The sequence below is a fragment of the Mytilus edulis genome, chromosome 8 (assembly GCF_963676685.1).
Source record: "Mytilus edulis chromosome 8, xbMytEdul2.2, whole genome shotgun sequence".
NCBI classification, from domain to species: domain Eukaryota; kingdom Metazoa; phylum Mollusca; class Bivalvia; order Mytilida; family Mytilidae; genus Mytilus; species Mytilus edulis.
This window is the reverse complement of record NC_092351.1, coordinates 37,212,369-37,235,815: the sequence shown is the minus strand read 5'-3', so window position 1 is coordinate 37,235,815 and position 23,447 is coordinate 37,212,369. Positions and strand designations below refer to the sequence as shown.

The 23,447-nt window shown below is 32.3% G+C and overlaps 1 protein-coding gene across 9 annotated transcripts in view; it reads left to right on the top strand.

Moving 5' to 3' along the window:
• LOC139486791 (E3 ubiquitin-protein ligase MYCBP2-like) overlaps positions 1-23,447 on the top strand; it is a 109,096-nt gene that overhangs the window by 27,793 nt on the left and 57,856 nt on the right. For 6 of the 9 annotated variants that reach the window (XM_071271755.1, XM_071271759.1, XM_071271756.1 and 3 more), the window contains exons 27-43: positions 450-619; positions 2,324-2,449; positions 4,366-4,493; positions 5,859-5,950; positions 6,819-6,953; positions 7,614-7,697; positions 8,408-8,504; positions 9,159-9,351; positions 11,748-12,025; positions 12,924-12,941; positions 14,705-14,935; positions 16,376-16,567; positions 17,722-17,925; positions 18,138-18,272; positions 18,649-18,827; positions 19,859-20,099; positions 20,637-20,825. In XM_071271755.1, coding sequence (XP_071127856.1) covers positions 450-619; positions 2,324-2,449; positions 4,366-4,493; positions 5,859-5,950; positions 6,819-6,953; positions 7,614-7,697; positions 8,408-8,504; positions 9,159-9,351; positions 11,748-12,025; positions 12,924-12,941; positions 14,705-14,935; positions 16,376-16,567; positions 17,722-17,925; positions 18,138-18,272; positions 18,649-18,827; positions 19,859-20,099; positions 20,637-20,825 — 2,692 coding nt within the window. The remainder of the gene's footprint in view (positions 1-449; positions 620-2,323; positions 2,450-4,365; positions 4,494-5,858; positions 5,951-6,818; positions 6,954-7,613; positions 7,698-8,407; positions 8,505-9,158; positions 9,352-11,747; positions 12,026-12,923; positions 12,942-14,704; positions 14,936-16,375; positions 16,568-17,721; positions 17,926-18,137; positions 18,273-18,648; positions 18,828-19,858; positions 20,100-20,636; positions 20,826-23,447) is intronic. The other 3 variants (XM_071271758.1, XM_071271760.1, XM_071271764.1) reach the window with 1 other exon arrangement.

Below are 23,447 nucleotides of genomic sequence, written 5' to 3'. Positions count from 1 at the left end.
TTTCAGATTGTTACAGTGACTAACAGTTTAAACAAAATTTCAACTTTGAAAGTAAAAAAACAACTTTAACAGTGCTTATTTGTTTTCAAAGTGGGGTTGACTTCTATTTTTACTGATCAAATCAAATCAAATCAAAATTTTATTTATTGTCGATACATAGTAAAAAAAGTAACACAAGCTCTAGTGAGCTTTTAAAATCGACATTATAATAAATTACACACATGCAAATAACATGCAAACAAAACATACATACATTATAGCAGGATATTAAAAGCACATACATGACATAAGCAAATAAAATTATACTGTTCAATACTTATATGTATCACACATGTATGAGACTTGCAAGAATAACACATTTGCCTCAACATAGTGCAACTCATATTATATTCTGATGTTTCACATATATTAAAAGTTTGAAATATATATAAATTTTATTTTCATTATAGTTACAGTCCAGAAAACAGGGAAGTAAGCTGTTTTAACAGTTTGGTGACAGAAGCACGACCTTTGACCTCACAAGGTCACCAACAATGTGGTTTATTTAAACCAGAATTAGCTGTTCCTGTTAAAATGGGTCATAAAGCTACAAGGTCACATTGTGCATTGCATGTTTTAGGTATGAAATAGATTTATTGTAATTTTAACTTTATAACTTTGCACATTTCATTCCAGTTTTTAAGTTTTAACAATTGTATCTGAAAAATGTACTGAATAATCTCATTGCCTTATAATATGTTTACACTATTTAAATTTCTTTTGTTTTTCTGATTGAAAAATATGAAAAAAAGGAAATAAATAAAACAAAATCTGGCTGTATATGAGCAAACACTCATGTATTATTCCAAGAAGTTGTCAAAAGTATATTAACTTATGGTTGAAAGATGTTTAGTGGTTTTCTTTAAGTCATTGTTTTGAAAGGCACGTGGATACTGACATGATTTGTGGTAACAAACTTTTTGTAACATCTCTGTTGAGAAGTTTTAAAGGAAGTAAGGTTCTAACTTTATCAGGCAAAGTGGACTTCAGATGACTTTGATTATTGTTATGCCCCTTTTGGTCATATAGCTCTTCATGTGTTTTAGCCTTGTGCATCCTTGGCTTTCAAATGTTTGGGCAAGTCTTTCTGATGAAGGTATACCAGAAGATAGCTTCAGAAGCACTCAATTGATAAAGTTTTATTTTATTTGATGTAGTATGAATTGATATACAATATTAGGTCAATGTCAGGAAAATATAAACTTTTTTGTATGAGGCTGAGAAACTGGGGAAGGGAGAGGTTTTGCGCTGAGTCCAAAATTTATTTTTATGATATTGACCTAATATTGTTTTTATACTGCAACTTAAATTAATGAAATGATAGCTTTTTTATGCCCCACCTACGATAGTAGAGGGGCATTATGTTTTCTGGTCTGTGGCTCCGTTCGTCTGTGCGTCCGTCTGTGCGTCCGTCTGTGCGTCCGTCCATTCAGGTTAAAGTTTTTGGTCAAGGTAGTTTTTGATGAAGCTGAAGTCCAATCAACTTGAAACTTAGTACACTTGTTGCTTATGATATGATCTTTCTAATTCTAAAGCAAAATTAGACTTTTGACCCCAATTTCACAGTCCACTGAACATAGAAAATGAAAGTGGGAGTTTCAGGTTAAAGTTTTTGGTCAAGGTAGTTTTTGATGAAGCTGAAGTCCAATCAACTTGAAACTTAGTACACTTGTTGCTTATGATATGATCTTTTTAATTTTAATGCCAAATTAGTTTTTTGACCCAAATTTCACGGTCCACTGAACATAATAAATGAAAGTGGGAGTTTCAGGTTAAAGTTTTTGGTCAAGGTAGTTTTTGATGAAGTTGAAGTCCAATCAACTTGAAACTTAGTACACATGTTCCATATGATATGATCTTTATAATTTTAATGCCAAATTAGATTTTTCACCCAATTTCACGGTCCATTGAACATGAAAAATGATAGTGCGAGTGGGGCATCCGTGTACTTTGGACACATTCTTGTTAATCGTAAAACAAATGTCAAACTTATTTTCATCCCTTAATGGACCTCTGATTGTGGAGAAAGGGTTCCATGATGAAATTGACAATATACAAAATATAGCTATGTACCTATATTTAGAAAATAAACACAACTAGTTGCAGTATAAATCCGCTTATTGCACTAAATTGGATAAGATATGTGCCAGGTTACAAGTTAGCATGCTACCACACACAAACTCATTTTGAAGACTTGATATTATCAAATATTACACACTATCCAAAAAGTACATGATTCATTTGCTCAACTATATGTGTAATGTGTAGTAACTTTTACCAACAGGTTGTTTAGACACTCTGAATCTAGCCCAGCAATTAAATCTAACAGTGAAAGAAGAGGCTAAGGAGAAACAGTCTACAGCTAAAGTTTACTCCAAAGAGGACTATGCTGTTGTCAATAGATTTGCTAGTAAGTATAATTATAAGTTCATTCTAGAACATTTTATTATGCCCCTGTCATAGCGGAGAGGGCATTTAGTTTCATCCTTGTCCATCTGTATGTCTGTCTGTCAATATCCATGTCCCGAAATTGGTTTCCCTTCTCTTATTTTAGTTTGCCTCAACCAAATGCTATAGAAAATGGTACAAGATGCTAGTTATAAAAAAAAGTATGAGTTTGGGTCGCATCCTTTTTAGCTCACCTGGCCCCGTTAACTTTTACAAAAATGTTCTCCTCTGAAACTACTGGGCCAAATTAAACCAAACTTGGCCTCAATCATCATTAGGGTATCTTGTTCAAAAAATGTGTCCGGTGACCCGGCCAACCAACCAAGATGGCCACCATGGCTAAAAATAGAACATAGGGGTAATATGCAGTTTTTGGCTTATAACTCAAAAACCAAAGCATTTAGAGCAAATCTGACATGGGGTAAAATTGTTTATCAGGTCAAGATCTATCTGCCCTGAAATTTTTAGATGAATCGGACAACCCATTGTTGGGTTGCTGCCCCTGAATTGGTAGTTATAAGGAAATTTTGCTGTTTTTAGTTATCTTGAATATTATTATAGATAGAGATAAACTGTAAACAGCAATAATATTCTGCAAAGTAAGATTTACAAATAAGTCAACATGACTGAAATGGTCAGTTTACCCCTTTAGGAGTTATTGCCGTTTATAGTCAATTTTTAATCAGTTTTCATAAATCTTAGTAATCTTTTACAAAAATTTTCTCCTTTGAAACTACTGGGTAAAATTAAACCAAACTTGGCCACAATCATCATTGGGGTATCTAGTTTAAAAAATGTGTCCGATGACCTAGCCAACCAACCAAGATGGCTGCCATGGCGAAACATAAAACATAGGGGTAAAATGCAGTTTTTGGCTTATAACTCAAAAACCAAAGCATTTAGAGAAAATCTGTCATGATGGAAAATTGTTTATATGGTCTGGATCTATCTGCCCTGAAAATTTTAGATTTTAGATGGATCCGACTACCGGTTGTTGGGTTGCTGCCCCTAAATTGGTAATTTAAAGGAAATTTTGCCGTTTTTTGTTATTATCTTGAATATTATTATAGATAGAGATAAACTGTAAACAGCAATAATGTACAGCAAAGTAAGACCTAAAAATAAGTCAACATGACCAAAATGGTCAATTGACCCCTAAGGAGTTATTGTCCTTTATAGTCAATTTCTAACAATTTTCATAAAATTAGTAAATTTTTACTAACATTTTCCACACTGAAACTTAACTGGGCCAAGTTCATTATAGATACAGATAATTGTAAGCAGCAAGAATGTTCAGTAAAGTAAGATCTACAAACACATCACCATCACCAAAACACAATTTTGTCATGAATTCATCTGCTTCCTTTGTTTAATATTCACATAGACCAAGGTGAGCGACACAGGCTCTTTAGAGCCTCTAGTTATCATTCTTGAGTTATGTTTATTTAAAACATTAAATGCAATGTTCAATCATTTGATTGGACACAGTCCCCATTTATTACTACTTGTGTCTGATTCTATGTCCAGCTGTAGTTGTATATGTTAACCCCTGACTGTGCAAGGGTTGTATAGCCAGTCAAGGTCGTTAAAAATTTCCATCATCATTATGTTAACGAAGCCTGGTAGAATTAGTGTATACACACCAAATTTAGTCTTTTAAGATATGAAACTTAGTTTAATGACATTGTTGAAACAAAAATTTAAATTCAAAACAGATCATCAAATTTATTTTGGTCTTTGTATTGTTGGTTCTCTGTTTTATTTCCATTCTTTATGGAATTGTAAAAAAAAATCAGCAATATATTACCACTATAAAACTCCTTTGTATGTCATTTATTTATATTTCATGGATACATTCAGTTTAATTTTTTCTTGCAGGTCATGGAGGAGGGTGGGGATACTCAGGTCATTCAATGGAGGCTGTCAGATTTATGTGTGATACTGATGTCTTGTTGGGAGGATTTGGTCTTTTCGGAGGACGTGGTGAATACTATGGCAGAATCAAGGTAAGAAAAATATACATGACATCACATTTATGACTTTTATTGTTGTGAAGGCAAGTTATGATCTGAAAATATACATTTTAGAGGTTTGATTTGTAATTTTCTAAAAGTTATATCTGTATCTGATTTTCTTGAGTGCTTGTCTTATGTAATGGAGGTTGTGGGTTAAACCCTGGTAGAGACTAGCCAACATTACAAAATTAATATTTACTGCTTTTCTGCTTAGCACACAGCATTTTAGAAAAGAGCAAAGACTGGTCAGCTCAGAGTTAGAATGTTTTTCCACAAACTCTCTTTTCATTTTGTTTTTCCAATATTATGAATGAAAGTTGGAGGTCTGCTTGGCACAATAAAACATTCACTCTTGTTTTTATTGACAATCTTAACCCTTTCAACGCTACACAAAAAAATAGAAAAATGGCTGCTGCTGCTGCATTTTTTTTTGTGTTCATTCATTAGAACAGTATATTCCTTTTCAGACTGCTGTATCTTTTTTATTATAAGAGATACAGAAAAAGTTATTGCATGAAAAATGCTCAGGAGAGTATGAACTGTAATGTTAGGCAGTTATTTCAGTAAAATTTTTATCAGGTTACCTGCATTTTCAGGTAATTAACAGGTAAAAGGTGTAATTTGTTACATTTGTGTTGAATTTTGAATAAAAACTACTTTTCGTCTTCATCTATTTTGTTTTTTATCTGCCATATAATAAAGAAGACACCAATTGCTTGATTCCGTAGCGTATTGCACCATACACAACATATTATGTAATCATGGCACAAATCAGTGGCTCCGTCCTCAAAATTTTCAGTCAACCTCCGTTTTCCCACCTTTTTCTACGTCTCCTAATGATCGATCTAATCATATTTACCACACGAATTGAATGTAATAAACACATTGAGATAACAAGAAACCTTTTAACTAATCCACGTCATCAGTTTCGCCATAGAAATGCTGAAATATTTCCATATTTACAGCTTAGTTTCCGATTTCCGCCATTTGTATTTGTCAAAATATTTGTTTTTATTTTCCTTCAATTTTCCTTCTACTGCATGATTTTACAATAAAAATTGGCGGGATTTCAAGCGCAAATGAGACCTTGCATATCCTCGATTCATACTAGGAAAAATTAGAGAGGACCTGAATGAAAACCTAATGGTTTAAGAGTCCTTATGAAAAATCCGTTGTCATCGCGGCATATGCCGCGAATAGCAGTGGCAGACAGCGTATGTCATCGCGGCATATGCCGTGTATAGCGTTGAAAGGGTTAAAACAGATGATTCAGGTTTACATAACCAAAATAAAAGCAAATAAACAAGTTTATTTTGCATTATGTATGATTCTAGCAAAAGAATGTTTATTTTCTAGTTGTTTGAACTGGGCCCAGACGGAGGGGACAATGAGACAGATGGAGAAATGCTTGGTGAATCTGATGAGGTGGTATATGAGTGTGGAGCCAGGTAGGGCATTCTTGTCAGATACCAGTAGGTCTATAGATTACATTAAAAAAAGATTAAAAAAAATCATTTGATGCTAGGAGTAGCTTTCATAATTTAAATAATCTAACGCTTGCACATTTTCAATATCAGGTAAAAATGAAAAAGGAGTTCATTTAATTTTTTGCGTCGTATAATGCTATCATGAAGTCATCTTCTGCGTCGTCTGAAGACGCATTAGTTTCCGGACAATAATTATAGTTTTAGTGAATGGATCTCTATAAATTTTTACCGGAAGGTTCAATACCACTAAAGAAGGTTGGGATTGATTTTGGGGGTTATGGTCCCAATAGTTTAGGAATAAGGGACCAAAAAGGGCGGCCCAAAATAAGCATTTTTGTAGTTTTCAAACAATAACTTGTGTTTAAGTATATGAAAATTTCCAAATTTCTCAAATATCAAATTTTTGAAAAGTTTGGAGAAAAAAATCTTTAATTGCACAATATTGCGCAATAGATTTCTAAGATCTTGACATTTGTTTTGTGTCAGAAACTCATATTATGTTAAAAATTTGATCATAATCCAAATTCAGAGCTGTATCAAGCTTGAATGTTGTGTCCATACTTGCCCCAACTGTTCAGGGTTCGACCTCTGCGGTCGTATAAAGCTGTGACCTGCGGAACACCTGGGTTTAATTTTAATAAGAAACCTGTATATGGCATAGTTAGTGAAATTTTAATTTGCAATTTTGAATTAACAATACTTCTTACACATCACTTGATTTTGATCACCTTCAATTAAAAAAAATGCATTTCATGCAGTGACAAATTTATAGCAGTCACTTGCTTTTAGAATGATGCGCAAACCTTTTAGTTATTTTTTATTTTTTTAGGGAAAAATATGCAATGATGTTTGATGAACCCATCCAGATACAGGCCCAATGTTGGTATGTGGCCTGGGCCAGAATTTCTGGTCCAAGCAGTGACTGTGGATCCAATGGTCAGCCAGTTATTTCCACTGATGACCAGTAAGTTATGAGACTTATTTGCCACAGAATTAAAATTACAAATAGAAGTAAATATAATGCTTAGATCCTTTACAATAAAATTACAGTATTTAAAAAGATCAACTTATAGTAAGTTTTGTTTGTTTTAATAAATGACTTGTGTTGTATTTTTCTATTGTCATATTGACAATATGGAATTCATTATTAGTTTTTCTCAAATTCAAGAATAGAATCTCAAATCAAAATGATTATGGAAGATTATTGAAATTAAAAAATCCAAAAGGTTGTGCCAAATGTTGTTAAGGTCATCTATGCATGAGGATAGAAAAACTAACCATTTTCAAAAAAAAATGATTTGACATTACCTAATTCATATTTTCTTATTTTTGGTCTTTTTATTGCAGATTTTTTTAAAGTTTAAACTACAGTAAAGTAGCTCCTGATACTAACAGGACTTAAATTACCTTTAGTTACCAGGTTAAAATAAATTTTAAATAAGTGAATGCTTCTTTAAAATAGTGATAATTATGTGTTAATGTACTAAGACCTTTAATTGGTGAAGTTGCTGACATTTTAACATGCAAAAAGAAGAAGAATGTTAGCATTTAAAGGTTAACTTTGTAAGGTAAATATGAGGATAAAGATTTATTTTGAATTGGATATTCTTTGATTTATTTTCAGAGTTGTATTTAAATTTAAGAGTTCTAAAAAGTCCAACAATGGAACAGATGTGAATGCTGGACAAATACCACAATTATTATACAGGTAAGGTTGAAGTATTGCATTAATATTTGTGAACACTGGAAAGACAAGTATTGTATAGTAACTTTCAGGGAACAACGGCAAAAAATATTATAATAGAGCTGAATTATGGACCATGGTAAAATTTCTTTTCATACAAAAAAAGACAATTATCAATACAAAAAAAAGAGAAAGAATTTGTGCAAAGAAGTCCTTTACAGTTTACCAATTGTCATGTTTTGCCTGTTCAATTGTAAGTTAACATTTTACATAATCCTCCAACAACCAATTTGCTTTCATCAAAAGGACAGATAACAATAAATGTCATTTACCCATGTCCAAAATATAGTTTCACCTCCTGCCATCAACATTGACCCTAAGGAGGACGAATACAATAGACCGTTGCAACAAACTTTTGACAGTAAAAGTCCCATTAGAGATATTGATACTAATTTGTGGCTAGTATGTACATATGCCACCAATACATAAGGGGTGTCATATTTTTTAACAAATTGAAATTGTGATATGCATAGGGCTATGGATTTATGAACATGCAATTCACAAGTCCTCCCTGTAACTTTGAGATGAAGATCAGCAATAAAAGCACTGTTCCTTTGCTTTTTTGTGCTTTTTACTGTGCACATCCAGATATTTTGTCATGGAAAGTTACCCCATGTCCTTTCTTATCTAACAGATTAGAACATTTATAATTAAAAATGCTTACATCTTTACAGATTACCATCTAGAGAGAACAGTGGTGTTGTCAGAAAAGTAGATTATGTTGAACCAGCACATATCCTTGGTCAGGACTTCTCTTGCTCAGTAACCCCTGTAAGTTGGTGTTATTACCAGTGTATATTTATCATAGTGTGAGATACTCATCCATTAGGCATTAAGTTATATGTCCATCTATTAGTCCAATGATCTATCCACTTGTCCATCTTGTATAAAATTTCCATTTAAGGCAAAATGAAAATGATAACGCATAAAAAATATATGATGATGGGGTGCGATTGCCAATGTAATTAAATTTTAAAGGTATGCTTGATCTTTCAGCATAGTCAGGATAAGGTATAGATTTGATATGAAATGACTGCCACTTTAATTAAACTTGTGACAAAATAGTCATAAATGCTGGAAATTGCAGAATTTAACATAAGGGTAATGGGGCTATGAATAAAGGAATTTATATCTACAAATCAGAACTTTTTGAAATTTAAATGAGTCATTTATTAATGCTATTCAACTAATTTAACAGATGAATATGATATGTGCATAATTGGGCATTGGAATGCTTTTATATTTCTTTTATTTTAACCTTGAATTTTATGTATTCTCTATCATGAAAATAAAAAAATGAAAATGATTTTTTTTTTTGGTTTTTAAGTCTAACATATCTCCAAATTAATTTTGAGGAATCATAATACATTCAGTTCATTTAATGTATTAAAGGTTTATATGAGGTTTTTTCTGCTTTATTTTCAGGAATGTTTTGAAGCTCTTCTCTCATTGATCCAATGGTCGTGGACTACATTTAATTCTTCCATTATTGAAGCAGACGGCATAAAGGGAGATAATTACAACGCTGCTTTGTCAGACATCAAACAATTAGTCTACGTCAACAAGGCCTGTCTACGATTGATTAGAACTTATGTAGGACAAATCTACCCTGATGGAAGTAAGTCTACGTACTGCTGAACAAATTTTGATTGTTCAAAAGTTATTTTGCTGCTGTAAACATTTCTCTTGTAATAAAATATAAGGCCACCCTTAAAAAATTGTTTGTTTGGCATTGCCGACCCACACTATCAGCAGGTGGGTAGGTAGGTAGGGATTTTTTTTTTTTTTTTACATTTAAAAGCTTTATACATGTAAATCATGAAGTCTCTAGATCAATGTTGTCTAAAGCATTGCAGCATTGTTGTGTGTACATGCTGGTGGTTTCTTTGAAAGGGGTCAACCGTCAATGTCACATTCTACATCATATGAATAATTTCATGTAAGACAGTCAGTTTTATTGGCAGAGTTAACCAAAGTACCCAGATAAAAACACAGAACTGAGGCAGGAAACTGACAAATTAACCATATAAAATGTATGACGTGAAAATTGAACTTTTATTGTGGGACTGCCCATTGAACAGAGGCCTGATGTCACATCTTGAAGTTGTGGTCACAGTTTGGTAAAATTACCATAAGTTAAATGGTTCAACCACTACGGCTCCTTGTACAAATGGACACAGATTTAAAACTTTGATTGTTTGCTTTGGTTTTATATTAACATCACTTTCTACACCATATGGGTAATTTCATGGCAGTCAGTTTTAGTGGCGTACGCCAACCTGCGGGAGGAAACTGACTAACCTTATCACATATGACATGAAGATCAAACCTTAATTTTGCAACTGCCCAACTAGGGCTCAAACCAATACCTAGAGGCTAGTAATCAAACATGTATGGTGTGACGAACTACCATACAAACACGCCTACTGCCCCTGATAAGTTTTGAGGATAAAGGATCTGTACCAAATTAGGATAGCAAAATATTAAAAATTTGGAAGGTTGGCACAAATAGACATGGTGTTTTTACTAATATTATCCAAGTGAAAGGTTTTTCAGGGCTAGGTTTAAAACGTATGATAAATTCAAAATGGAAATATGCAGAGGATGGTTTTTTTTTCTGGACAAATATTTTTAGCCTGCGGCGAAAAACAATCTATTTTTTTCGCGACAAGTCAAAAACATTTTTTTTCTTCAATTTTAGCATTACATATAGTGGCAGCTGAGGGTGAAACAAAAATGTTTTTTTCTCAGAATCAAAAACAAATTATTTTTTTCTCCAAAAACTGGAAACAAACTTTTTTTTCCAAAAAAAACATATATAGCCCCCCCCCCCCCCCGAAAATCAAATGGTTGCTACCTAAGAAGAAAGGCAAGACTGGAAAGGGGGAAGTACTTCAATTGACACAAGATGCTAGTCTTTAAAATATGTATGTTTTGTACCAGGCTAGCATCTACTGGTACAAAACACTATAAATCTGGGACCATTTTGGTCTTTAAGCTTTGGTGCTTACAGCCATAATTATCTTGAATGTGGTTCTGACTATAGTGAATACTTTGTTCTCTGGTTCAAGGGAAAATTTGTCAATGATATTTTAATTTCAAATATTTAATAAGTTCAACAAATGTAAGAGCCACGCATAATTTTTGTTCTGTGATGTCCCTGTGAAAAACTTCTATCGCATGAAGCGACAAATTCTAGCAGAAATCATCTGTTTCTGCTTTACAAAAGATAAAATTTGAGTCCTCTATAAGGTCTTTCAGACAATTTCTTTCAAAGAATAGCTGAAAATTTGATTTTTGATAAAATCCATCTCCCTTAACAAATGCATTGCAGCATAGAGACATGCTTTCCCCTGCCGGCCTCTTTGACATTACTTTGGCAGACTTTTTCTATTCCATGTCATTTAAATGTTTGCTCCCAATACAGTGTAAGGCAAGCGCTTTTAAGATCGTGATTTGAAATAAGTAAAGCCAGGAACAAACTCGGCGGATACGATCAAATTCCGGCACAATTTCGAGCTTTTTTAAATAAAAAAAAATAATTTCTGAAACGCAAATAAAACTATTTGGGCGGCAAGTTTTTCAGTGGGTCGGGCGGCAATGCCAAACAAATGAAATTTTATTTTAGGCCTAAAGGGTCATTTAGCTTGAAAATATCAGGTTACAAAATATGACAATTTTGAGATTGTTCAAATCTATGTGATTCTCAAAGAATAAATCATATTACTGACTACTTTAAAGTGAACATGTTTACAGCAACAAAAATCTCAGTCTATATAATCCCTCGAGCTGAGCTCTTGTGGTTATATTAGTGTATCTAGTTGATATAGGTGATATTGACCATATCAGATGATATTCTCTTTTTTAAATACCCTGAGTCTGATTAAGTATAATGATAGTCTGTTTTATATGTTGATAATACTGAATGTTTAACAACAACTATCAATTAACTAATATGTGTTGATAAAAATCTGTTTTTATTTTCATTTAAATTTGTAACTTCCCTTTCTTCAGCAACTTCACATAGAACAGTGACCGAATCAGAGAAATTAGCAGAATGTATAGGCAAAACACAAGACTTACTTAGAACAATTTTAGCGGAGGAAGTTCAACCTTCAACGAAGGTCAGAGTGTACCTCTCTGAGCCAGGCAGTCATTCCTTGTTCCATCAGTTAGAAGAGGAAGTACTCAATGAATGCCACATCACATTCAGAGCCTGTTTCCATGCATTTTATCCCACGGGAAATCTGAAGTGGTTATGTTTGTGTGATCTCCTTGGAATGTTGGACCCTGTAAGTACAATTTATAACCTAAAATGCAAAGTTAAATATGTTGTACATATTATGGCTGAAGTTTTACATCTAACAAAGAAGGTAACCCAAGCCAAAAAGATTATGACGAAAGTGTTTAATTTGTAAACAAAAGTTTTGAAAATTTCTTCGCTTAGTGTGATTAGATTCTACATACTATTTGAAAATAACATTCGTAAATTTTTACACAAAAAGGGTCTTATGGATTGATGCGTTTCATCAGTATTTCAATACTGTACTCTTTATCAAGGACAATGAAAAAAAAATGTAATATGAGTAAAATACAGGAGCCATGACCAGGCTTCAATCACAAAAATTTTACAATGCTCAGTTCTTCATTTTGATTTTAAGAGTTATTTGTGGTAATGATACATACCTTCAAATTTTGGATGCAGACATTTAAGAATTATCTTTAAAAAAAATGTATGGAGCAATTTAGATGCCTGTAAGTAGAGTAAGATCTCAGAACCTGTATTTCAGTCAAAATGACAAAAATTGTCCCTAGCAATTTTACAATGAAGTTACATCTGATCTAAATGAATGTGTAGGCAAAGGTAATTTCTTTGGTTAGCTTGCTTGCTAGCTGAACCGTGAAGTCATTGTTCGGTTAGGTAAACTACCCTCCTTTAAGAGTAGACTAGTCCGACAGATAACCAATCTATCTGTCTGTAGGACTAGGTTACTTCGAAAGAAGGGTAGTATACATTACCTAACAATGACTTCACCGTTCAGCTAGCAAGCAAGCTAGCCAAAGAAATTACCTTTACCTACACACTCATTGACATCGGCTGTAAGATAATTTAGGCAACAACTATTTATTTAAATGTAAATACTGAAATTATTTTACTTGTGAATTTATTGTCAATATCTTCTTTTCCAGGGGCACTTCAAACATATGGTATATGTTCTTAGTTATATCATTAAACTGTTTCAGCATTATTATTATTTAATTGACATATATTGTTATAGTGATATTAAATGGATGTTTTGGGATCATGACATATTTTGGGAGGGATGCCATGCTTAAATTCTTAATGCCATGCTTAACCTTCTGTGCTATGCTTCATTTAAATACGGTAGCCAGTTATTAGCAACTGAATAAACTTTTAGGTTTATTTTTAAAATGATCCACAAAATAGGAATTTAACTTTTTGTTTAGTGTACTTTTGAGGCTGTCATTTACACATATAAAAGGCAAAAATGAAAAGAGCCAAATAGTGATATTGGTTATAGTCTAGAAATAGTTTTGCTTTTGTATTGTTTCCAGAATTCATTAGTTGATATTTTTTTAGGAACAAATAGAATTATATGTAGTTTAGTTTAAAACTAAGCAGTAATTCTCAAATACAGACAAATGGAACTGGAAAAGTTTGTTCAATTCAAAAAGTATTATAATTGTATCAGGAATTAAAAAATATCAAATTATGTGTCATTAATGTGTGTACCACACACATACATATTTATTGAATGATTTAAAGAAAAGCCTTTCCAGAGATTGTAAAAGTAGAGTTCTGGTATTTAATTTAGATATGATGAAAGTTAAAAAATTTAAGGAATTGCTGTCATGACATTTAATTTAATACATTGGTTGTTAAAGAACATCCATGTAATAGCACTCATGTATCTCTGATCCTAGTTTATACCTAGTTGTATTATTTTTTCCTTGAGCCTCAAAAATAATAGCCTATACATTGAGCATGTAATCATCATTTCATTTTCTGTCGAGGGACAGTGGATTTCAATAAACATTAATTATATTAAACTACCTCTGAAATATATAGGTACATAACAGAAATTAATAATAGCATTAAACACTACTTTTGATAGCTCATTCATTTGCAATAATAATTTCATATGAGTATATTTCCAAGACATGTAATTATGTATGATGAGATAACATGGCCACCAAAAATACTGCACAATACAACATACTACACCAACAATAAACATTTGACTCCTCCGGAAAATTGATGTATGAACAAAAAACAACAAATGGTTAAGACAGACTGACTTGATACAGGCACAAAATGATTTTTAGATCTTTAGATACATAGTATTAAAAAAAGTCCATTTCCATGTGTGCTTTTTCTAAGTGAGTACATCTGAATCATGAGTAAGAAAGTTTAAGGACAAAAAGAAGTAACACCCTTATTTTTAAACTTTTACGTAAAACTAATTTGACTCATGTAGTACCTATTATCATTATATCAAAATATCTCATTTAAAAAAAATAACAATTAACGCAATCCCCATCATCTGTTTATGTTCCAGTCCCAATGATCCGTAGTTATTCCACAGATGATAACAATATGTTTCCTTTTAACTCATATTTATATCAGAAATAAAAAGCAGTTTACTTCCTTTAACTCAAATGTATATAAAATAATTTTAAAAAATGCAGTATCGTGATAATCATGGTTGATTGTAGAATTTTTTTACACTAATTTATGATTTTTAAGTTCATTCTTTTGTACAATGTCATCATTTTGATACTGGTCTTTTTTTTTTTTTTTTAATGAAAATGACACTTTAACATTAAATAGACATCTTTTTAACATCAATTCTGTAACTTATTGATAAAAAAATTCCAAAAGTTAAACCTTATCTTAATAATTGCAGTTACAAATAAAACTATGATAGTTCATATTACCATTATTGTAGGAAATGCTGAACATAAATGGTTATGGTAGATTGCTTGCTGCTGTAATGGAAGCTATGTGCCATCCAACCATCCGACTTACCAACATAATGCCAATCAACAGTGAACCGATGACGGAGGAGATTCTTAGACGGCAGTCCGTTGTCATGGATGACAATACAAACAGTATGGCAAGAATCCATGATCAACATAGATTTCCTCTACTGGTTTCACATATGACATACAGAATGGAGGTTTGTGTCCAAAAATGTCAACAAGCATGAAAATATATGAAATAATACAATAAAATATAAACAACATGTTATGAATTTCATGCTTCCAAAGCGCTTCTCTTGATTTACCTTCATCATGAATGCTCAAAGCCAAATAATTACAACATCATTTGATTGGAAAAATATTTTGAAATACCATTATATTTATAGGCTTATGTATGTGATTGTGTAAAACTATGAAAAATAAAATATGAAATACAATAGAAATTTAGTTTGAAAAAGATTTGCACTAAACTTTATGTTGAAAAAAATGCTATTACACATTTACTGCACCCCTTAACAAAAATCCTGATTGCAAACAATTCATGAAATAAAAAATTAAATTAAAAAAAATATGGAACTCCAAGGAAAATTTAAGACGGAAAGTACTTTATCAATTATCAAATTCCAAAACAAACCCTCAAACACATGAAACGAATGGATATCAACTTTCATATTCCTGGCATGGTACAGTCATTTCCTTACATAGAAAATGGTGCTTTAAACCTGGTTTTATATGTTGCTCAACTTCTCACTTGTATGACAGTTACACAGAATTCCATTATATTGACAACACTGGGAGAGCAAAACAAGCAGACATTATAGGCATAAATTTCCAAAAAATTGGGTAAAGCCTATGGACTTTTGACAATATTAGAAAGGAAAACTATAATAATAGATTCACATTTCAGATCAGTAGACTATTTAATCTATGAAAGAGGCAAAAAAAATAAATCTGAACAATCATGTTTAAAAAAAATAATTAGAGTGGGGTGCTCATTTTCGCCACATCTTTCCCTGTTTTCTACAGTTTATGTTCAGGTCTAAATGTTTTTGAAGTATACTAATATTTTTATATGAAGATAACTTCAAATGCAAAATATACTGAAGCTTGAAAAGCGGTTTGTTGTAAGAAAATCATCTGAAAAGTTAGATCAAAGGGTGTTTGAAATTTCCGGATGTTTTGTCCATGGGGGACACATATTCGCCGTTTTTACACATCTATTTAAAACCAAATAACCGCAGTTTTTAACAATTTTTATCAAATCAATTGCATTATAGATGAATAGCAGACATTTCAAAGGTATAAAGAATTCAAAATTAGGGCATTCAGTCAAATATTTACTTAGGAATACTTCTTTGAAATCGTGTTTTTTATTCAGGAAATTGTCCGAAAATCGTTGTCCGTTTTTCGGTCATTTTTGGTAGGAGCCGCAATTTTGTCTCAGTTTAAAAAAATATTATATTTGTTATGAAAATATAATTTACGGGTACATTTCTTCCATTTTAGCCATCCTTTGAAGTTTTTACACCTCAAAATCCTTAAACGGCGAAATTGTGTCCCCGGCGAAAATGAGCACCCCACTCTAACAATGCAAGTTTGTCAATTTAGAAATTCCAAAAATTTTGTTTTCATTTCAGATGGCTGGATTAGGTGGTAACCAGGTATCATTTCGTGAAGTGTTAGATAAACTATTGACAGTTATAACGTTACCTGTGAGACAAGAGCTGGACAGGGATAAACCCTCCTACCCTTCAGTATTAGTGGATAATACATGTGCTTTACTGTCTACTATTATCAGTGAACTGTCAGCTACTTCCATTGGTTTAGAGGTAAGGTTATAGGTCAATGTTATTCAAATTATTTAGCATGTTAATTCCAAATGTACCATTTTTTTCTGCTGAGAAAAAATATTGGTGCGCATTAACAAATAAACTGTTAATATTTTGAGTTGTATGGTACAAAAGATATATCAAGAGGAATTAAATTCAACCAAAGTAGAAAAAAAGATGGATAATTGAAGAAATCTACTTCAACTTACTTCTCTTAATTTGTGAGCTATTTTCACATTTATTGATCAGTGTGAGAAAAAGTTTCTCCTCACTAGTAAGAAATCGTCTCGGCAAATGATAAGTTGAAATTTAATTATGATGTAAAATTTTTCTTGGTTTCTTCTGATTTTTGTGCCGTTATGCAAAAAGGCGACCATGCCTGATCTCGTCACATATAAAGAACACGACGTTCTGCAAATCTTTGAAAAGTGATGATAAAAATCATTAGAGAAACAGATTCCACCAGTATGACTCTTTTTTTTTATTACATATTTCTCAACTCTCAACAGTTAAATCTTAATAATTTAAAATGCTCGGCAAGCCTTGCACTTTATATATCAGAATTCAATTGTCTTGAGTTGACAAATGTCATAAAATGTCTATGTTGCAGTGTTGGAATTTATGTGTTACACATATACATTTTATTTGGAATATTCTGTCTACTATGCAGTTAGAGTGGATTAAGTTAAAGGTTTGATCTCATTTTCATAGGTGATTAATTATTGGGATTTAAGGTGGTACCTAACACTACAGGGAGATAACTCTGTAAAATCAGCTAAACGTTTTAATTATGTTGTCGTTGTTAAGGGAATATTAAGCTTCTCAATGATCAAAATCAGTGTTTGTCAAACCGCTATATAACCAGTGTAATTTTTCTAATAAATTGGTTGGTTCAATTTTTTTGAAATTTTTATATTTTTGTCAAAGGGTCAAAGTAAATATTTTGTCAAAATTTTATGAAAATTAAACAAGCCAAATAAATTTTAGTCAAGGTGTTGGGTACCATCTTAAGGAAATTCTGCATACAAATCATGCCATTGCAATGATAATAAAAGGAGTCTTTTGTGTGAAGCATATCATGTTGCATTTTTGTTATGATGAAAACATTGCTATAATTTATGAATTTACAGTATGTAATTGCAAATATTTTGTAGATGGATTTATCCAGTACACCCACACCACTACTAGTAACACCAAACCGTTTTACCAGAACCAGTCAGAGTGCTAGTTGGAACACAGGGAACGGTAGTCCTGATGCTATAGCTTTCTCTGTGGATAAGTCTGGGATTGTTATTGCTGGAGTGTGTATCTATGGGGGAGCTGGACAATACCAGTATGAACTGGAACTCTTAGATGATGTAAGTTTGCCATTGATATTATAATATGGATATAGTTATGTGAATAAAAGAATTAAACTTGATTTAAACAACATGATTTACTTTGAATGAGCCCAAAATCTATGAAAATTAATTATCTTGAATAATTTTTATACTAATATAATTGATGATCAAAACCTTTGAGAATGAATATGCAAGATATTTGTAAAACAGAAACTAAATATATATGACAGATATCTGGAGGACAGAGTGAGACTTCTCCAGCACAGAGATGGAATAGTTTAGAGTTAGTAAAAGGTTGTTATGGTCCTGAAGATTGTGTCAATGATATAGCTGAAATCAAGTTTGATAGACCAGTATCTATTAAGGTTAGTGATTTTTTTTTTAAATATACAGAATTTTTTGCAAGACCATAAGAATTTAGATGTATATGTAGTATATAAACAGGTGAAGGGGGGATTTTTTAGTCTGATACTCTAACTCAAAATACAGAAGTAACTTAAGTCATAGAGATACATGCACACAATAGAACAATAAAGAATGAATCCTTTGATCACTGATAAATGTCCAAATTACCATATATTCCTATAATGGATATCTACTTCTTTATTTTCTTTGAGAAATAACTATTAAAAAGCACATGAAACACCTCTATACAAAACTGAATGTTTTTTGCAATAAATTTAAATAAAATAGTTCTCACTGTATTGTTTTGATTTTTTTTTTATTATGTTATGTCCTCAGGAAGGATTAAAGTATACACTGAGGTTGAAAAATCATGGTCCAAAGACATTGAACGGTGATGGAGGTATGAACAAGGTTAAATGTCCAGATGGTACCATCTTCACTTTCTCAGCATGTTCTCTGAGTAGTAATGGTACTAACCATATGAGGGGACAAATACCACAAATTTTGTACTACAGGTATGTATAAATGTACTATAGCTTTACATGTAAAGCAAATTTGACAATGTTGTTAAGACTTAATTTTATTGGTTAATTATCAACCTTTGATCTTACTTTGCCTTGTAAGACTCATTCTGATATATTTGACACTTTCTGTCTTATTTGTAAGATCAGTATTAATATTGTATGTCTTTATTATACTACTGTGAATTGAATTAAATAGTTATTGTATTTATTCACTGGAACAGTTCCAAGGATCCACAATTTTTTTCACACAATTTCAGCCATTATGAGATGATTGAAAAGTTTCAATAATATTAAAGAATGGTTAATTCCCGTATTTCTTGGTTTCATTTGTTTATCATATTGACCGAAAATCACTGTCTTTTTTGTTTTATTACTTTAAAAGTGTTTGAATACTGTAAACCAACTAATTTTCACAAGCAATTTATTTTAGCGAGTAGAAAAATAATGCGAATATAAATCATCACGAATATGTGAAATTTGGATCATTCCTTATTAAACTTCATCAAGAAAGTCATTAAATCGCGAAATTAAATAGCCGCGAAGTGGTCTAGAAAGGGTAAAACGTGAAATAAAGAATCGGCGAAAATAAGTTGGTTTACAGTATAACAGAATTATCAAACTACTGGAGTGCCAGTTTTATTACAGGAAAGGGATTATAAATAAAATGAAGTGATCACAAGTGCAAATAGGTGATCAAGAAAAATTATTTCAAACATTGAGTCAATGAAATGCAGAAATTATTTCTGTTAAAAAATAAGATTTGCCTAAATCCCAATTACTCGTTTAGGACATATAGCTACCATCTTAGGACATGACTGGCAAATATAACCATTTCAGGACCCTTGAATTGTTACAATTCCCTTTGTAAATGCCCATGTAACACCAATGCATTATAGAGAAAGATTTCATAAAAGCCGTCTATGTAACCATAATTATCAATGGAAGATTATTAGTTTTTATGCATCCAGAGTTTGAAATGGTTATCTTACCAACTTTCCTTAAATAATCATTTTCATATGCAGTGCTCCTCAAGATGGTGAAAATCAACAACAAAGCAACAAGACCTTAGCAGAGCTACAAGCTAGGAAGAATGCCATAGATATTGTAGGGGCTATATGTAGAATGGCTACAGATATGTTACACAGAGCCAATAGTCTACCACCAGAAATTGTTACCAGGATTCTTGGCAATTCACATCTTTTCTCTTCCCTGATACCAATGATTCTGGCACACATAGGACCTGTTGCTTCACAAGACCCAAGGGTATGTTTATATAATGACAATGTGCGGTTTATCATAGAAAATTTACAATAATTAAATTTGAAATAAAAATTTGAAATGTTTACACCTAAAAAAATTGTTCGAAAAACATTAAAGATGAAAAAAAGAGTTCACAGATGTAAATTTTTTCACCAATCCACAAAAAGTACAACTTACCAAAAAGAAAAAATTCTCTCACAAACTATAAAAGATAGTTTGTAAAACATCTCTTTTTCTTTCCCAGAGCATTCAATTTGCATTGAACCTTTTATGTCAATACACCCATAAGTACTATTAAATATTTTTAGAAAAAATAGAAAAGAATTTTTTTTTAAATCAAACCTGGCCTCACGGTCATAAAACTTTTGAGCATGATTTTTGTACTCAGACTCAAAAATCAAGCAATCAAATTGCTGGATTTCGTGTTTCGCGCATGATTTTTGTGCTCCGAGCACTGAGCAAAGTTTTATGCCTTCAAGGCCTGGTAAAAAATGTTTTAGATATTGAAAACATTTAATTTAATTTTTTTTTTTTTTGCAGGGATCAGTGCAGGTCCTTGGAATGATTCAGGAAATATTACCAGCTGTAGCCTCACTAAACAACCACATATCTCCTGCCCCAGAAATGGACGAACCTGCCACAGAAATAAATGGTGGGACAACATCACAACATTATGCTATTGTTGAGAGTGAACACCCATACAAACCAGCTACAGTGTCACACTATAAGGTAAAGGATCAAAAGTATATAAATATTTTAAGAAACTTCATCTAACCATCAAGTTGTACCAGTATTACTTGTAAGAAATCCAGGAAGGGTATTTCATATGACCAGAATGGCCTTGTTATGATGATATCTCAAAATATTTTTATACTTTAAATTTAAATGAAGTTTTTCATCATTGGTACATTTAGTGGCCCAAATATGGCAAAAATATGCAAAATTTCTTCTATCAAATCTTCAAAACTAAATATAAATTGAGTGGTTGTTGCTTTTCATAATGGTCAGAGAAACTATTTTATGTATATAGATATAGGAAAATGTGGTATGAGTGCCAATGAGACAACTCTCCATCCAAGTAACAATTTATAAAAGTAAACCATTATAGGTCAAGGTACTGCCTTCAACATGGAGCCTTGGCTCACATCGAACAGCAAGCTTAAAAGGGCCCCAAAAATTACAAGTGTAAAATCATTCAAAGGGGAAAACTAATGGTCTAATCTATATAAAAAAACCAAGAAATAATCTATTTTTAAAACAGTGTAGTTTTTATTAAAATGATTTCCTTTTCACTGCTTTTTTAGCTCACCTGGCCCGAAGGGCCAAGTGAGCTTTTCTCATCACTTGGCGTCCGGCGTCGTTAACTTTTACAAAAATCTTCTCCTCTGAAACTGCTGGGCCAAATTAAACCAAACTTGGCCATAATCATTATTAGGGTATCTAGTTTAAAAATTGTGTCCGGTGACCTGCCCAACCTTCCAAGATGGCCGCCATGGCTAAAAATAGAACATAGGGGTAAAATGCAGTTTTTGGCTTATAACTCAAAAACCAAAGCATTTAGAGCAAATCTGACACGGGTAAAATTGTTCATCAGGTCAAGATCTATCTGCCCTGAAATTTTCAGATGAATCGGACAACCCGTTGTTGGGTTGCTGCCCCTGAATTGGTAATTTTAAGGAAATTTTGCTGTTTTTGGTTATTATCTTGAATATTATTATAGATAGAGATAAACTGTAAACAGCAATAATGTTCAGCAAAGTAAGATTTACAAATAAGTCAACATGACCGAAATGGTCAGTTGACCCGTTTAAGAGTTATTGCCCTTTATAGTCAATTTTTAACCATTTTTCGTAAATCTTAGTAATCTTTTACAAAAATCTTCTCCTCTGAAACAACTGTGCCAAATTAAACCAAACTTGGCCACAACTATCATTTTGGTATCTAGTTTAAAAAATGTGTGGCGTGACCCATGCACCCAACCAAGATGGCCGCAACAGCTTAAAATAGAACATAGGGGTAAAATGCAGTTTTTGGCTTATAACTCAAAAACCAAAGCATTTAGAGCAAATCTCACATGAGTAAAATTGTTCATCAGGTCAAGATCTATCTGCCCTGAAATTTTCAGATGAATCGGACAACCCGTTGTTGGGTTGCTGCCCCTGAATTGGTAATTTTAAGGAAATTTTGCTGTTTTTGGTTATCATCTTGAATATTATTATAGATAGAGATAAACTGTAAACAGCAATAATGTTCAGCAAAGTAAGATTTACAAATAAGTCACATGACCGAAATGGTCAGTTGACCCATTTAAGAGTTATTGCCCTTTATAGTCAATTTTTAACCATTTTTCGTAAATCTTAGAAATCTTTTACAAAAATCTTCTCCTCTGAAACAACTGGGCCAAATTAATCCAAACTCGGCCAAAATCATCTTTGGGATATCTAGTTTAAAAAATGTGTAGCGTGACCTGGCCAACCAACCAAGATGGCCGCCATGGCTAAAAATAGAACATAGGGGTAAAATGCAGTTTTTGGCTTATAACTCAAAAACCAAAGCATTAAGAGCAAATCTCACATGAGTAAAATTGTTCATCAGGTCAAGATCTATCTGCCCTGAAATTTTCAGATGAATCGGACAACCAGTTGTTGGGTTGCTGCCCCTGAATTGGTAATTTTAAGGAAATTTTGCTGTTTTTGGTTATTATCTTGAATATTATTATAGATAGAGATAAACTGTAAACAGCAATAATGTTCAGCAAAGTAAGATCTACAAATAAGTCAACATGACCGAAATGGTCAGTTGACCCGTTTAAGAGTTATTGCCCTTTATAGTCAATTTTTAACCATTTTTCGTAAATCTTAGTAATCTTTTACAAAAATCTTCTCCTCTGAAACAACTGTGCCAAATTAAACCAAACTTGGCCACAACTATCATTTTGGTATCTAGTTTAAAAAATGTGTGGCGTGACCCACCCATCCAACCAAGATGGCCGCAACAGCTTAAAATAGAACATAGGGGTAAAATGCAGTTTTTAGCTTATAACTCAAAAACCAAAGCATTTAGAGCAAATCTCACATGAGTAAAATTGTTCATCAGGTCAAGATCTATCTGCCCTGAAATTTTCAGATGAATCGGACAACCCGTTGTTGGGTTGCTGCCCCTGAATTGGTAATTTTAAGGAAATTTTGCTGTTTTTGGTTATTATCTTGAATATTATTATAGATAGAGATAAACTGTAAACAGCAATAATGTTCAGCAAAGTAAGATTTACAAATAAGTCACATGACCGAAATGGTCAGTTGACCCATTTAAGAGTTATTGCCCTTTATAGTCAATTTTTAACCATTTTTC